We start from the raw sequence: 14,572 nt of genomic DNA, 5'->3' as shown, positions 1-14,572 counted from the left end.
CACTCAATATATTGAGTTTCATTGCTTACCTCTTTCCACTAATGCTATTCTTGTTTTGATTCGTTGTATTAGTATGAATTTATGAATAACATCAAAACAAGAGTAAATCTGTCATGCAGTGATAAAATTACCTCCTCGTGGAGGTATGCTTTTACTTTAGTTGTTTTGGAACAATTCCGAATGAAATGATGTGGCCCTCATGCCGGAACATCCACAATATCTCGGTGTCATCTCTCATTTTGTTCAGAGACAATGAGTTGGTCTCACTTACCAGGACCGTGTGGACAGATTGCAAAATGGCCTGAATATTGATTTGTCAAGAGGCTTGGACACGTGAAACGTTTCATTTGATATGTGAAGCACCAAGAATAAGTTGGGTTACGTTGTATAAAGAATGACAAGAAGTTGTTATGTATGTATTCATCTTCATCCATGTTTCGTGTGTCTTTCAAGGAACTTTGTTGCTTTGGCATAGTAATGAATTTCTCTTACATTAAACAACTGTTGCTAGCCTCAGTATCCAGATTTTGTGTCTGTTTAGCATTTTACAGGTCTGAGTTGTTTGTTCCTATTGCAGGTGTACGAATGGGGGCTTTTGAAAATAAAAACTGTAACAATTAGTTACAGTTAAAGTAATACAGATGTTCATTTTGTGACTACTCCCGACTACCCCCATCTTACTATGTGAATGTCAATATATTGTGTGTAACCATCACGAATCAATATTCTCACTTTGTGTCATAAGCATGCCATCATGCCTATGTCAGCGGTTAATGAGATGTGAACACATCTGTATATTATTTTAGACACAGTGATTTAAATTGTCGGTTCACACTTCTGACAGCAACACTCAATCAGGTCGACACTCGCTAACGTTGGCTCAGTTAATGGAACTGATACAAAAACGTTTTAGAAGAACAGGTGTCACTTTGGCTAACACGAGGATATTTCATCGTCTTAAAACATGGACTCCCCTCCAGCCTATAGACATGGAGACCATGCGGGGCAAGAGAACCATCTATGAAGGAATTGCAGTAAATACTGTATGGACGGACAATGCTCATCCTACGTACTTTTCCCACTTCGTTCCGGGGAGTATGAAAGATTCAGCCCAAGTTATAATTTGTAAAACTCCAGTTCCTGGGCAGACGTCTGTCTGCCAGTCTGTGAAGTTGACCAGGGCATCGATCCACCGACCTTCCGCTTTCAAGGTTGACGTTTATCGCACCTGGTTATAGTTGCATCGGATTTCCAATCTCTGTATCTGCCATCCCACGGATTCAGGTGGAACCAACGATCCTACTTTCTTTGTGCTGATGGAGCAGAGGTGACCACGGTATCGAACCATCGACTTTCTAATCTCTGGTATGACATCCATCCATCAGCCCATGGTGGGTACAACTGGATTTAACCAGCGAACTTCCGATCTTTGCACTGGTGTCTACCTCCCAGCTCATGGAGGTGACCTGTCAATCGCTATTATGATATCCACCCGTCAGCCTTATGTTGGAAATTATGTGATGGAAGCATCGACCTTCCAATCTCTGGAAACCCGTGAAAGTCCCGGGGTATAACAGGCCTTCAGCAATCCATGCTTGCTATAAAAGGCGACTATGCTTGCCGTAAGAGGCGAATAACGGGGTCGGGTGGTTATGCTCGCTGACTTGGTTGACCCATGTCATCGGTTCCCAATTACGCAGATCGATGCTCATGTTGTTGATGACTGGATTGTCTGGTCCAGACTCGATTCTCTACAGACCGCCGCCATATAGCTGGAGTATAGTTGAGTGCGGCGTAAAACCACACTCACTCACTCCAATCTCTGGGACGACCAGAGCTCACGGATTCAGCGATAGGTTGACATGCTCGTGGATGGAGCAGTCAATATTCAGCTCTCTGGGCACATCTCTGTCATCCAACAAATTTTATCAGCATGGGGAACGAAAATTGAACTTTTTGAACTTTGACGTAATACCAGAATATATGTCAGTTGGGAACACCATAATGTTGGAAAAGATACCATATTGTGTTCATTCATCCGTGATTATCTTACAAAGACTGACGAACACTCTCCACTACAGTATGTGTCACATCATAACTCTCAACTAAAGACAGACAGACAGACAGAGTTTATTCCAGTGAAAGGCCATAGACCCAGATTCCATTCAAAATGAGATTCAGTCGGGGTTATATCGATCATTCAAGCGCGTTTGTAATTATGTTTTTAACATGAATTAGATTCAGGGCAACACATTTTACAGTGTCTACATTAGTATTCTTGAGAAGATCTACTACTCCTAAACAGCTAAAACAGCTCTTAAATGTGTGGAAAGGTTAAGCGATACATTCCACACTTAACGCTGATTTTAAAAACTGATAATAGCTGCATTTGGAGGAATTACCAAGGGTAGAGAGCCAGCACTTTTTTAAATTATCTAACAACTTTTGTTTAAATATACTTATAATCTTTACATCACCAACATCTTGGCTGAACCAGACATATCCAAAACCAAAATCATTAATTAAGCAGACTTGAACATTTGACGCCCACATTGTCCTACAGTGAAAGAAAGTGAATGTACAAACCCTACTGTGAACAGTTTTCCACTTACATCACAGTTTATCACCTTCAATATGAAAAGAAGACTTGAATTTACAGGTCACAGATCTAAGCCATTTTGGTGACATCCCAGAGCAGGAGTATGGAGCTGGTGTGATAATAAATACACAACTGTGTACTAGTACGAAAGCATACTGAATGAGGATCAAATGAACCGTAACCCTGAATATTACACTTAGAGACATTACATTTTACCCAGCATATATTTAGATCCGTTCTGTAATACCAGTTGTATGATAGCTTGTCACTTCTGAATGGAAAAAAATTGAATTTACATCTCTTATATCTAAACCATTTTGCTGAAACCCCGAAGTTGAGGTACTGAGCGGCTAGGCATGATAGTATAGACAAAACTGCTTACATTAGTATTGAGGATGAGGACAGAAATCAGCAGGGTGATTTTTGTATTGTAACCCCATCAACCTTGGATGTTACACTCTGGGACATTACACTTTTCCCACCGCGAATTTCGATTCTTTGTGTAACACCATAAAAACCCGTCACGGTCTGGATCACGACAGTAGTTGGCAGATCCCGTGACAGTTTGGGGAGTGTCGAATCCTGGGATCCAGAATTTCACGTCTTTAGTTTTGGTGTGGGTGTGGGGATACTGAGAATCCCATCGCTGACAGACCTTGCCCGTGATGGTTGTTGATCGAGTTCCGGTGTACAACTGTCTCCCTGCAGTTGCCGTCGAGCAGTCAGATACTGTCAAGAAACATGAATTAGTTAATAAATAGAGTCATCCCAACTGAATAAATAAACGAAATTTACATGACTAATTCAGAAGATTTCATTTTTAACATCGAAATATATAGATTGCATCCTTACGGTTGACACACTTCATGTTGACCGTCGTCCAATTCCCGTCTTTCTGACACAAGCTTGTTGTCTGTTCCCCAGGATGGATGTTCACTAAACCTGTCTTGCATTTGTAGCTGGCCAGAAGACGTGCTGAACTGTTGACGACTTCCGTGCCTTCTACTGGAGTTGGAGAACCACAGTCTACACTCAGTTCCGACGTCAGACTGGCTGTAAAGTAAGCATACATGGAGACATTTACGGGCAACTTTTGATAAGGAGAATCTGTTACGATTATCGATATAAGAACACATTGTGAGGCCGATTGCTGCTAAAAGTTAATACATTATGATAGTTTTACAAGACTGGTACTCATCATGACTCAATCAATTATTCTAATCAGAGAGAGACTTTATTTCAGCATTGGAGGCCGCGTGGCCCAGAGTGCAAATACAAACTATTCACTGAACATATATTCATACAATTCTGTAAATGTACATTTTGATGTGGGAGATTAAGTACAATTATACATATTCCTTTTAAGGTAAATGGCTAGACCTTTCATAATGTTTTTATTTGTACATCACATCAATTGAATAAACTTATCTCTTGTTGGATATTGCCAAAAATATTTGGTAGGAGATTATTTCGACTTTCCTTAAAATATGGACAGACAAGTACGAAATGAAACTCATCTTCAATAACTTTTAGATTGAAGCATTCACAAAACAAATCACTCTGATCAGTACATTTGTTAGAACGCAGGTTTTGAATTTCTTAACAATATCATATGCATCTAAACTTTGCAAGTGTTTTAATCAAATCTCTATCAGTATCAGCATTTAGATAATTTCTTGTTCAAAGACAGTTTTATAAGAAGAGTAGGTTCTCAAGAATGAAGATGCTTCTATTTCCCCATTCCAACACCGAATGTTTAACTCTATACCTGTCTGTTTAAACAAAGTCATAAAATGACATACATTTCCACATTCTTGAAAAATCCAAGCATATGAATAGCCAGTTTGAAATAACAACATTCTGACATGAGAAGTCCCGTTTACACTGCCAGCTTCATCATGGGCTTTAAGCATATTATAACAAGCACGGGGGTATCGTGTGGAGTCCATATGGATCAATCTACACCAACACACCGGCAGAAGTAATTAACTGATAGATGATAACGTCCTAACTCGCCAAGAGCTGCATTTGATGAAGATCGTTTCGACAAACCAAGATAATGTTTGAAGAAATTACTCTGAACTCTTTCTATACTTTCCCTAAAGTTAAACCCCCAAGTCTCACTGCCATAACATGCAATGGGTGCGATTTTTGTATCAAATATGGACAGAATAGCCTTCAAAGAAAGATCTGGGTAACTTTTCATGAGTTGGTAGATAGGAAAACAGGTTTTCGATGCTTGATTTGCAAGAGTTTCACAGGCTGTTGACCAACACAGTCGTGAAGAAAATATTACACCTAGATATTTATAATACGTGACAGTTTTCATTTGGATGCCATTATAATACCACTTTTCAACATTTCTAATCATTCCACCGTTACGAAATACAATAATGTTTGACTTTTCCATATTAACCACTAATCCCCATTTACTACAAAGTAATTCTAAAACATTCAACTTCCTCTGCAAGTCAACCACAGAATCTGCAACTAACACAATGTCGTCTGCAAATAAAAGTAGCTTAATAACTTCAACAGGATTATTGACAAAGATACCATTGCAATCGTCATTTTGCAGATCAGAAGCAAGCTGATTTATAAAAAAATATGAACAATAAGGGACTCAGCATGCAGCCTTGTCTTACGCCACTAGATGTGGAAAACATGCCTGTAATAGAGTTTCCAACGTTAACACAAGCACGAACATTTTCATACATGCTTACTAAGACTTTGTAAAGTTTTCCATGAATTCCATGTTGGAGAAGCTGATATAGCAGTTTGTTACTGTCAACTGAATCAAAAAGCCTTCCGAAAATCTATGAATGCAGCGTAAAAACGATGTTTAGGTTTTCTGAGATATTTTGCTATAGTTTTCCATATAAACATCTCTACCAGATGTACTGGTCACACGTACCCTGCAAACCTGTCTCACAACTAGCAGCATGGTGAATATCAAAAGAGATCTGACAAGAAACGGGTAAGTGATCCGAATCTGTTCTGCTATGTACAAACGAGTTTATTACCTTACCAAAACACCCAGTTGACACCAAAAGTAATCAACCAAACTTGTTCCGGATGGTCCAACATACGTAAATGAGCCACACAAATCTCCAGGAGTTCTACCATTCACAATATGCACATCTAGCTGTTTACATAATCTTAACAACAATAGACCATACTTACTTACTTTTTCATCTTGCGACTTTCTGGGTTTTGAAAATTCATCAATACTATACAGTTCACCTAAATCTATGAAACGTTTAACATTCTGATTTTCAGTCATAAAGTCATCCTGGGGTGTTTTAATCATACACTCTTCACGTCCCTTCTAAATGTTGAAAAGTATCTCAGTTTACATATTGCCCTATATTTAAGAAATTGTTTGACAAAATGTAGATGTAGTAATTTTAGAATTAGCAAAAGTTCAGACGCCGGGAGATGAATACCCGTTATGATTCAAGATTGTGTCCCTTTAGCCAAAACAAACCCCATTAATCTTAATTTAAATGAAAAAAATTCCAGTTTTTACTTTATTGTAAAGGTTACCTAGATAAAGGGAATAAATGTCTTGATAAATATTTGAAACACGCTTTATCTCAAACAGTTTTGTCTTTAACAAACGTAGATGTTATAAATAATTTACACCTATTATTATATATTGTTGAGAAAATACAAACGTAAGTTCATGTAAAATATTAATGCATATTGCGCCTGTAGTCTAATACGGAATTGTCTGTCTGTCTGGTTGTTTTACCTCAATTCAACAGCCTTCGATAACAACGTGTGTGTGTGTGTGTGTGCGTGCGCGCGCGTGTGTGCAGGTGTGTATGTGTTCTTCAGATAGGGACAAACTTATTAGATCGTTGTGTGGGTGTGTGTACCTTGGACTGTAACAGAATTTTTTTTATACATTTGCACGGATTTTTGTATATCAGTTCATATTACATGTAGTATTGTGTGTACGTTTACCAAACACTGTTGACGTAAGCCTCAAAATTCCCTCATCCCCCAACCCTCGTGATTGAAGATGTTAGTAAGCAAGAGCTATGTTAGTTAGTCTGTATTATTTGATTCAGAGATGCATTACCCAGTGCCGTGTCCATGGGACCGAGGCGATGTATCGACCCTCGATTTTTTATAGGCAACTGAAACAAGCAGTCTTTCATCTTTGAAAATATCTGCTAAAAGTAGATATGATTTGTGGATTTGCAAGTCAATCTGGGCCACTACCGGTGAGTGAGTGAGTTTAGTTTTGCGGCACACTCAGCAATATTCGAGCTATATGGCGACGGTCTGTAAATATTCGAGTCTGGACCAGTAATCACGATCATGAACATCGATCTGTGCAGTTGGGAACCGATGACATGTGTCAACCAAGTCAGCGAGCCTGACCACCGACCCGTTAGTCGACAAGCATAATCACTTTTATGGCAAGAATGGGGTGCTGAAGGCTTATTCTACCCGGACCTACACGGGTCGGGTCACTACAAAATATGATATGGTGCAAGTCACAATATAGCATTAGAACGTTCGGATGTAATGCTATCAGTGACATCACGCAATTTGGAAGACGTATGCCGCCAAGACGTAGTTCAGGAGGATTATGTTCTACCCCTTTGTGCACTTGCAAGAACAATTGCAAGTACTTTTTACTTCGAGAACATAACGAAAACCTCACCACCTTCCCAAGTTGAGTTCAAGACTAACGGTCTGAAAAAAAGGCTTCTTCTCTATGAGCTAGACCACTGTGACAACCTTACACCAGTAGGACCGAACATCATAATGTTATCTGAGAAAAGGTTACGTACCGACTTTCTTCACGAGGTCATTAATACGCTTGTCCAAAGTTGTCAGGCAGGTTGCTTTGCTTTCTGAAAATACAATTTACTATGCAAAATACCAAGAAAACTCCTGACAACTCCTACTGATTCAGGATACGGAGTCAACAACTAAGCAGTTATCAAAAATAGATGCTCACAAGCTCACGGACATATATATTGTATATGAACTTAAGGTCACTAAGAAAATAATTTCAATGTATAATAATTCTCGGATCTCACGAATTAAAGATGAACACGACTTTTCAGATACCATATTAGGTATATAGAGAACCTGACATGATAAGGCTGCATAAAAATATTAAAGTTTCTCGCGCACATTTTTTTCAAAAGTGACGGTAAGACTTATTTAAAACTTTGATAGAAAAAAAAGGGGACGAGGGATTAACATATTTTATTTTTCTCGCAGATACACATCCTGGGAAGCACATGCTAATTATTTGTAGATTCGATCACATTCGTTCTTACAGACACTTATTCTTATAGTGGAGAAATGGATGATCGGGACGCGGCCAAGTCAAAATTATGTGTTTAATTACGATCAGAGATTGTTACGCCCGAAACAAAATGTCATGCGCCGATGCTCGAGAACCATTTCAATTTTTTTTATTTAGCCTAAAATGTATAAACTTTATACAAAAACTCACTCACAACGTGAATTAAATTGCTAACTGGATGACAAAGTAACAACAGTTTCATACTCACCACTGCGTATGTCCGTGTTCTCACAGGTTTCATCCCAGGAACCGAGAAATTGGTCCACGGATGTCTTAAATGTGTCGTAGTTGACCAGAACCCGACAGTAGTCACTGGATTTGCTGGCATATCCACAAGCAAACATTATGACTACAAACAGGCAAAGTCGGAACACCATGTTGAAAGGGCCTTTACTGCACAGACCGTCTGTCATCCGAGTGATTGTGCGCTTGGGCGTGAAGCGTGGTTATATATCTATAACTGGACTGTCAATCAAAATACTCTGCTCGAGTATGCTTGATGGTAACTCTTGTTAACACGCTGCATTACACGCCCAGTGCTTGTACAATGAACTGCCAAACAGTACCACATCAAGTGAACTTTCAGTGTGACTGAAGTAGGCTATCATCGTGGCCGTCTTTGGTATCCTTCTCCTCATGACACTGGTCTGCCACTTGTCTATCACTTGTCTGGCACTTGTCTGTCCACTGTATAGTACCTATCGAACACTTGTACCGTCGTTGACATTTCAACACAATTTCACAGTTTAAGGTCGATGGTTCCAATCTAGAGGGCAACGCTGAAGTATGTTCTGGCCATTGCTAAAATTTATCATAACATGTCTGTACATCTGTGTGTCTAGTAAAGAGGAGGACTAAATATGTGCATACTGAACACCGACCTGTTTTACTACATGTTGCAACGTGTGAAACAGACACAGATGTAAAAGCGTGACATTTTTGTTGCATTTACTACAAACCCTTCATTATCCAATCCCTTGTCTAAAAACACATATACTTTAGTGTTAATTGTACTTTTCTTTTACACGTCTGAAGCATTACAATTTCAATTTTAAAGCAACTCATGACATGAGATATATGTCATCATTTGTAATCTGACCTAGGGTGGAGTTTCTTTGCTTACCAGTTTACGTTTTCAGTGAAATAAATAGATTCACGCAACCGTGATTTAAGCAAGCCTTGCTTGTCGGAAGAGGCGGCTAAAGGGATCGAGTGGTCAGGCTAGCTGTCATGGTTGACACTTGTCGCCGTAACCCAGTTTCCTGGATCGATGCTCTTGCTGTTCATCACTAAATTGTCTGGACCAGATTTTACAAGATTGATAAAATGCAAATCATCCCCATGGTTCGCATACTTGCCCACCACTTCTCTACCACTTGTATATCCATAGTGTTGGCACCAGTGGCGAGCCACCTCCTCGTGGTGGGTGCTGGGTAACGCCAAGAGCTCGCCAACACCCCCGTTGTGGACCCGGGGGCTTATTGGTCCACCAACCCGTTTGCCGTGGGTTGCGGCCCTGTGTCGGTGGAGGAGGGGATCCTGGTGGTTGAGGGCAATAGGTTCCTGGAACCGTGTTCCTGTTGCTCAACACACCACTTTGGCCCTGACTTCACCTAGACGGGTGGTAGAATGGGCCCGGTTCTACCAATCGGCTGGTCATGCCAGGCCCTGTGCATAGTGAGTAGTATTGCACAATTTTAATATATTTTTGGTCTTGGCTTTTTGAAATTACAATTATTCCTGATGTTAAATTGCCTAGAGTCCTGTGCCAGAAGGCGGTGGCTCATGGGCCAATCTGGTGATGTTGACCACTGTGTTCTATACGTTTCTAAGTTATTGTTATGGACGATAAACTTAGTAAACAGGTATAGCTATTCATGTCATATTCGCTGGAGTATAGCATTCCTGTATCCCTGGTGTTTGCATGCTGGAAATCCGATGCGGTTAGACACTGTCCTTGTTGACACTCCATGGTGGGTGGGGAGCAGGGCTGCCGAATCTCTTTCACATAATCATGGCTCACAATTATTCTGGTTCTAACCGAAATGAGAAAAAGAGACGTTTGGAGGCTGCGATATTGTCTTCTGATGATGATATTTCTCTTCCACAGACTTCAAATTCTTGGGCAAGATTTCTTGTTGTAGAATCTAAAAGTGGACTCCCCTTGAAAATAAACCCTTTTGCAATATCCAAAGCAATTGAAGGTATTTGTGGCGAGGTATCAAATGTTTCACGCCTCCGGAGTGGTGCTCTTTTAGTGGAGTGCGCACGACAGCAGCAAGCAACCAATCTTTTGAAATGTTCACTTTTTGCAAACACTGAAGTTACTGTCTCTGTGCATAGAACGTTAAATTCCAGTCGGGGGATCATTCGTGATAGAGCACGTTGCTTAGCAGAAATGACAGAGGATGAAATACTAACAGAACTTAAAGGACAGCACGTCACATCAGTTAAACGATTTTCGAGAAGAGATGGAGAAGTAACTGTCCCAACAAATACCTATCTGCTTACATTTTCTTTGTCATCTGTCCATAGATCCATAAAAGCAGGCTATTTTAACATCGGGGTGGAGGTGTATATCCCAAATCCACTCCGGTGTTACAACTGTCAGAAATTTGGACATGGTTCCAAATCATGCAATCGTCCGGCTGTGTGTTATCGTTGTGGAGGGAGTCATGACAGCTCTGGTTGTACAGCAGACCTCCACTGTGTAAACTGTAAGGGTCAACATGACGCATCATCCAAAATTTGCCCTTCCTGGATATATGAAAAGGATGTGTTGACAGTTAAATGTCAAAACAACATTTCATTTCAAGAAGCGAAAAAGGTAGTTGCTGGCCGATTACCTCACTCAAAGCAAACATATGCAGCAGCCGTGTCCCGCTCTATCTCCACTAACTCGATTGCATGTCAGACTGATCTGACTTGGGCCAAATCGGAAAACCCAAAGCTTTCAATTCAATCATCTATCAGCCAGACGAGTGTTTCAGACTGTGAAGAATGTGCATCTCACTCTACACCTGTTCCTGAAACAAAAGCTTCAACAAAATTATCGGTTGAACTGTCCAAACAAAAGAAAAAACAACTCAAGAAAATTAAAACCAAGATTCCTAGTCCTAATGAATCATCATCAGTAGATCTACACAACTTTTTTGACCCTCTTGAGATGGATTTTGCTCCTTCTTCAGAACGGAGTAGTAGTTCTAGTAACTACTCCTCGCGGTCACGTGAGCGTTCACCGATAGAACCACCATGAGCCATTCCAATCTTCTTCAATGGAACTGCAGAGGCCTTAAACATAATTTCCATGAACTGCAATTATTAACAGCAGGTCTAAGTCCATCAGCTATTTGTTTACAGGAGACATACCTAAAACATACAGATAGATGTGATCTAAGACGTTATAATTCTTTTCATTCATTTTCCCCACCAGGTGATAGAGCTACTGGTGGAGCTTCAATTCTGGTACGACAGGGTGTTCTTCACAGTCCTATTCCCCTGACAACAAACCTGCAAGCTGTAGCAGTTCGTCTTACATTGCCTTCACACTTTGTTCTCAATACCTTCCTCCCTCTTCAAATATTCAGAAACTTGAACTTCAACAGTTATACGACCAGCTTCCTAAACCGTTTATCATAATGGGTGACCTAAATGGACATAATCCGTTATGGGGTAGTTCAAATATTAATCAAAAAGGAAAAGTGATTGAAGAATTCATATCTGATAATGACTTGTGCATCTTTAATGATGAATCAGAAACTTACCTACATCCTGGTACAGGTACACATTCCTGTTTAGACCTGTCTCTCACAGATTCAACTTTGTTGAATGAATTCACATGGTCAGTCCACGGTGACCTCTGTGGAAGTGACCACTTCCCAACTATATTGCAACCTGTGTCCCCAACTGATGTCCCTCCGTCATCACAATGGAATTTCCAAAAAGCTGACTGGCATTTATATGAAACTCTTTGCACTTATAAATTGAAACCCGAACTTTTCATTGGCATTCCTGATCCCATCAAATGTTTTTCGGATGAACTAAATATAATTGCTGATGTATGTATACCTAAGTCCTCTGCTGTTCCTCACATACGAAAACCATGGTTTGATAACAACTGCAAACAGGCACGAAAGGCACGGAAAAAGGCTGAACACTATTTCCGACGCCATCCCATGGTCCATAATCTCAATAAATTTAAGATCTTAAATGCGAAAGCTCGGCGTACTTTTAAACAAAGTAAACGTCAATCTTGGCAGAATTATGTGTCAAAAATCAATTCACGCACGCCCATGTCCAAGGTGTGGAATATGGTACAAAAAATCAAAGGTAAAGGCTCTAAACCTGGCATCCACCACCTTAAAAATGGAAATGAAATATTAACAGATACTTCAGATATTGCCAATAAATTAGGCGAAACTTTAGCTAAACACTCTTCCTCCTCTAACTATGAACCCCAATTTCAAAAATATCAACTGCAACAAGAAAAGAAACCTCTTAATTTCGACACGGATAACGGGGAAGACTATAATGAATTGTTTTCTATTTACGAGCTTCATAAGCTCTTTACCAAGCTCACGATACTGCTACAAGTGCTAACGTACATTATCAGCTCCTGAAGCACTTACCAGAATCGTGTTTAGAGACACTTTTAAATATCTTTGATAGTATTTGGACATCCGGGGAATTTCCTTCTTCATGGCGTGATGCTACAATTGTTCCAATTGCTAAACCTGGACGTGATCTTACCGATCCTTCTAATTATCGACCTATTTCTTTAACTAGCTGTGTTTGCAAAACCATGGAACGCATGATAAATAATCGACTTGTTTGGTACTTGGAAACTAATAACCTTATAACAGATATACAATGTGGTTTCCGTAAAAACAGAAGTACTGTCGATCACTTAGTGCGTCGATCCCCCTTATGAGGATTTGTTTAACAAAAAGTCTTCACTTATTCCACCTCTTGGGCTCAGAATAAAGCCGTTTATTGCTGCTGGTGGTATTGAGCTGGACAACGTAGCTCCTTTCCGTCTTCTTTCCTCTCCCCCTTGGCAGTTGGTTAGGCCACAGGTTGACCTAACTTTAACATCATTTAAAAAATCTGAAACGAATGAATTACAATATAAACAAGAATATAATCAATTGAAACATACATATAACAATTACAAATCCTTATTTACAGATGGGTGCAAGGACGGTGGCGCAGTTGCTTGTGCCACTGTCATTGGATCCAGAACAATATCTTCTAGATTACCAGATTGCAGCTCTATTTTTACCGCAGAAGCTAACGCCATATTAACAGCTCTTAAATATATTGAAAGACACCCGAAACGTAAACAGTATATAATATATTCCGACTCTCTTTCTTGCCTTCAGGCTATTAAAAATGTTTCTTGTAAACATCCACTTTTAATTGAAATTATTGAACTGTATAATAATCTTGCCACTGGCCAATACGACATCGTCTTCTGTTGGTTACCCAGCCATGTAGGCATTTCTGGGAATGTGATGGCCGATCTTACTGCCAAGGCAGCACTCAACAAGTCTGTGACACCACTTCGTATTCCGTACTCAGATTTTAAACCTACTATTAGATCTTATATACGTGATCTGATGCAAAAGAAGTGGGACACCCAAGTGGGTATAAATAAATTACATGAAATAAAACCCTACATTGGTTACACCTACTTGGGTTGTCAGTCCAGATTTGAAGAGGTCATTATGCGGCGATGTCGTATTGGCCACACCAGATATACACATGAATACCTTTTGAAAGGTGAGGATCCTCCGTTCTGCATCCCTTGTGATGAAAGAATCACAGTCAAGCATATCTTGCTTGACTGTGTTGAGTATTCCATCACAAGGGGTCAGTATTTTAATTCACAAACTAGGATCTTTTTAACAGTGTTAGTCCTCATTTAATTATTGCATTTTTAAAGGAATTAAATTTGTTAAGTGAACTGTAAATAGATAAATATTTTAAAATTGGAAGATTAAATTTGTAACTCAAATCGTTAGTGGCTGTACCCTCAAAGGGGGTTGAAGTACCGTAAAACAATTGTCCTCCTGAGAGGGTACGTAAGTCCAGAAACATTTGAAGTAAATTTAAGTTTTCCAGCCTTTTAATCGTAGAATAAGTGTGTTTTTACTTTATGGCTAGATTTGTCTAAATTGCTAACAGCTGAAGGGATGATGTAAATCCAGCTAGGGTCCATGCAGGAAGCAAATGTACTGTAAGTCCTCATGGTCCTTAGTATGGTGATCTACCTTCAGTTGTTGGCAACCTATAGCTCATTTTTATATTGTACTGTCCTCTTTGATATATTGTTTTAGGTCTATTCACTAGTTTTATATTCTATTCTGTGATATTCTAGTCAGTTTTACTGTCCTTCGCTGACAGGGTTTTGCAATGTCCGTGCTCGTAATTCATTTGTATTTTTATAATTAATCGTTCTCGTCACGATATGGCTGCAATATTGCCGATGTGACGTTAAATATTAACTCACGCACTCACTCCATAGTGTTCTATTTATTTATCACTTGTATTGACTTTGGCTAACACCTCAACACAAATAGAGCACAGTTAAAGGTCGCAGGTCTTGATCTGAAAGTCACAATTTGAGCAAAAATGAA

The 14,572-nt window shown here is 39.6% G+C and overlaps 1 protein-coding gene across 1 annotated transcript; it reads right to left on the bottom strand.

The window, feature by feature from the left end:
• Positions 1 to 2,114: 2,114 nt before the first annotated feature.
• On the bottom strand, positions 2,115 to 8,525 carry LOC137260333 (uncharacterized). Its single transcript, XM_067798041.1, has 4 exons — positions 8,143 to 8,525; positions 7,408 to 7,470; positions 3,452 to 3,652; positions 2,115 to 3,328 (listed from the first exon to the last, which is right to left on the bottom strand). The coding sequence occupies exons 1-4, from the start codon at positions 8,345 to 8,347 to the stop codon at positions 3,039 to 3,041; spliced, it is 759 nt and encodes a 252-aa protein (XP_067654142.1). The 5' UTR covers positions 8,348 to 8,525; the 3' UTR covers positions 2,115 to 3,038.
• Between the last annotated feature and the right edge of the window lie 6,047 nt (positions 8,526 to 14,572).

This window comes from Haliotis asinina, chromosome 1 (genome assembly GCF_037392515.1).
Source record: "Haliotis asinina isolate JCU_RB_2024 chromosome 1, JCU_Hal_asi_v2, whole genome shotgun sequence".
Taxonomy (NCBI): Eukaryota; Metazoa; Mollusca; class Gastropoda; order Lepetellida; family Haliotidae; genus Haliotis; species Haliotis asinina.
Note: the sequence above shows the minus strand (reverse complement) of the source record. Positions and strands in the feature narration are given on the sequence as shown.

Bases quoted from the DNA above. Each gene is read 5' to 3' on its own strand.
- LOC137260333 (XM_067798041.1), bottom strand. From the start codon at position 8,347: ATGACAGACGGTCTGTGCAGTAAAGGCCCTTTCAACATGGTGTTCCGA. The intron at 7,471-8,142 runs GTGAGTATGAAA...TTGTATTTTCAG, and splicing joins GAACACGGACATACGCAGTG to AAAGCAAAGCAACCTGCCTG. The intron at 3,329-3,451 runs GTAAGGATGCAA...GTTTCTTGACAG, and splicing joins CAACATGAAGTGTGTCAACC to TATCTGACTGCTCGACGGCA.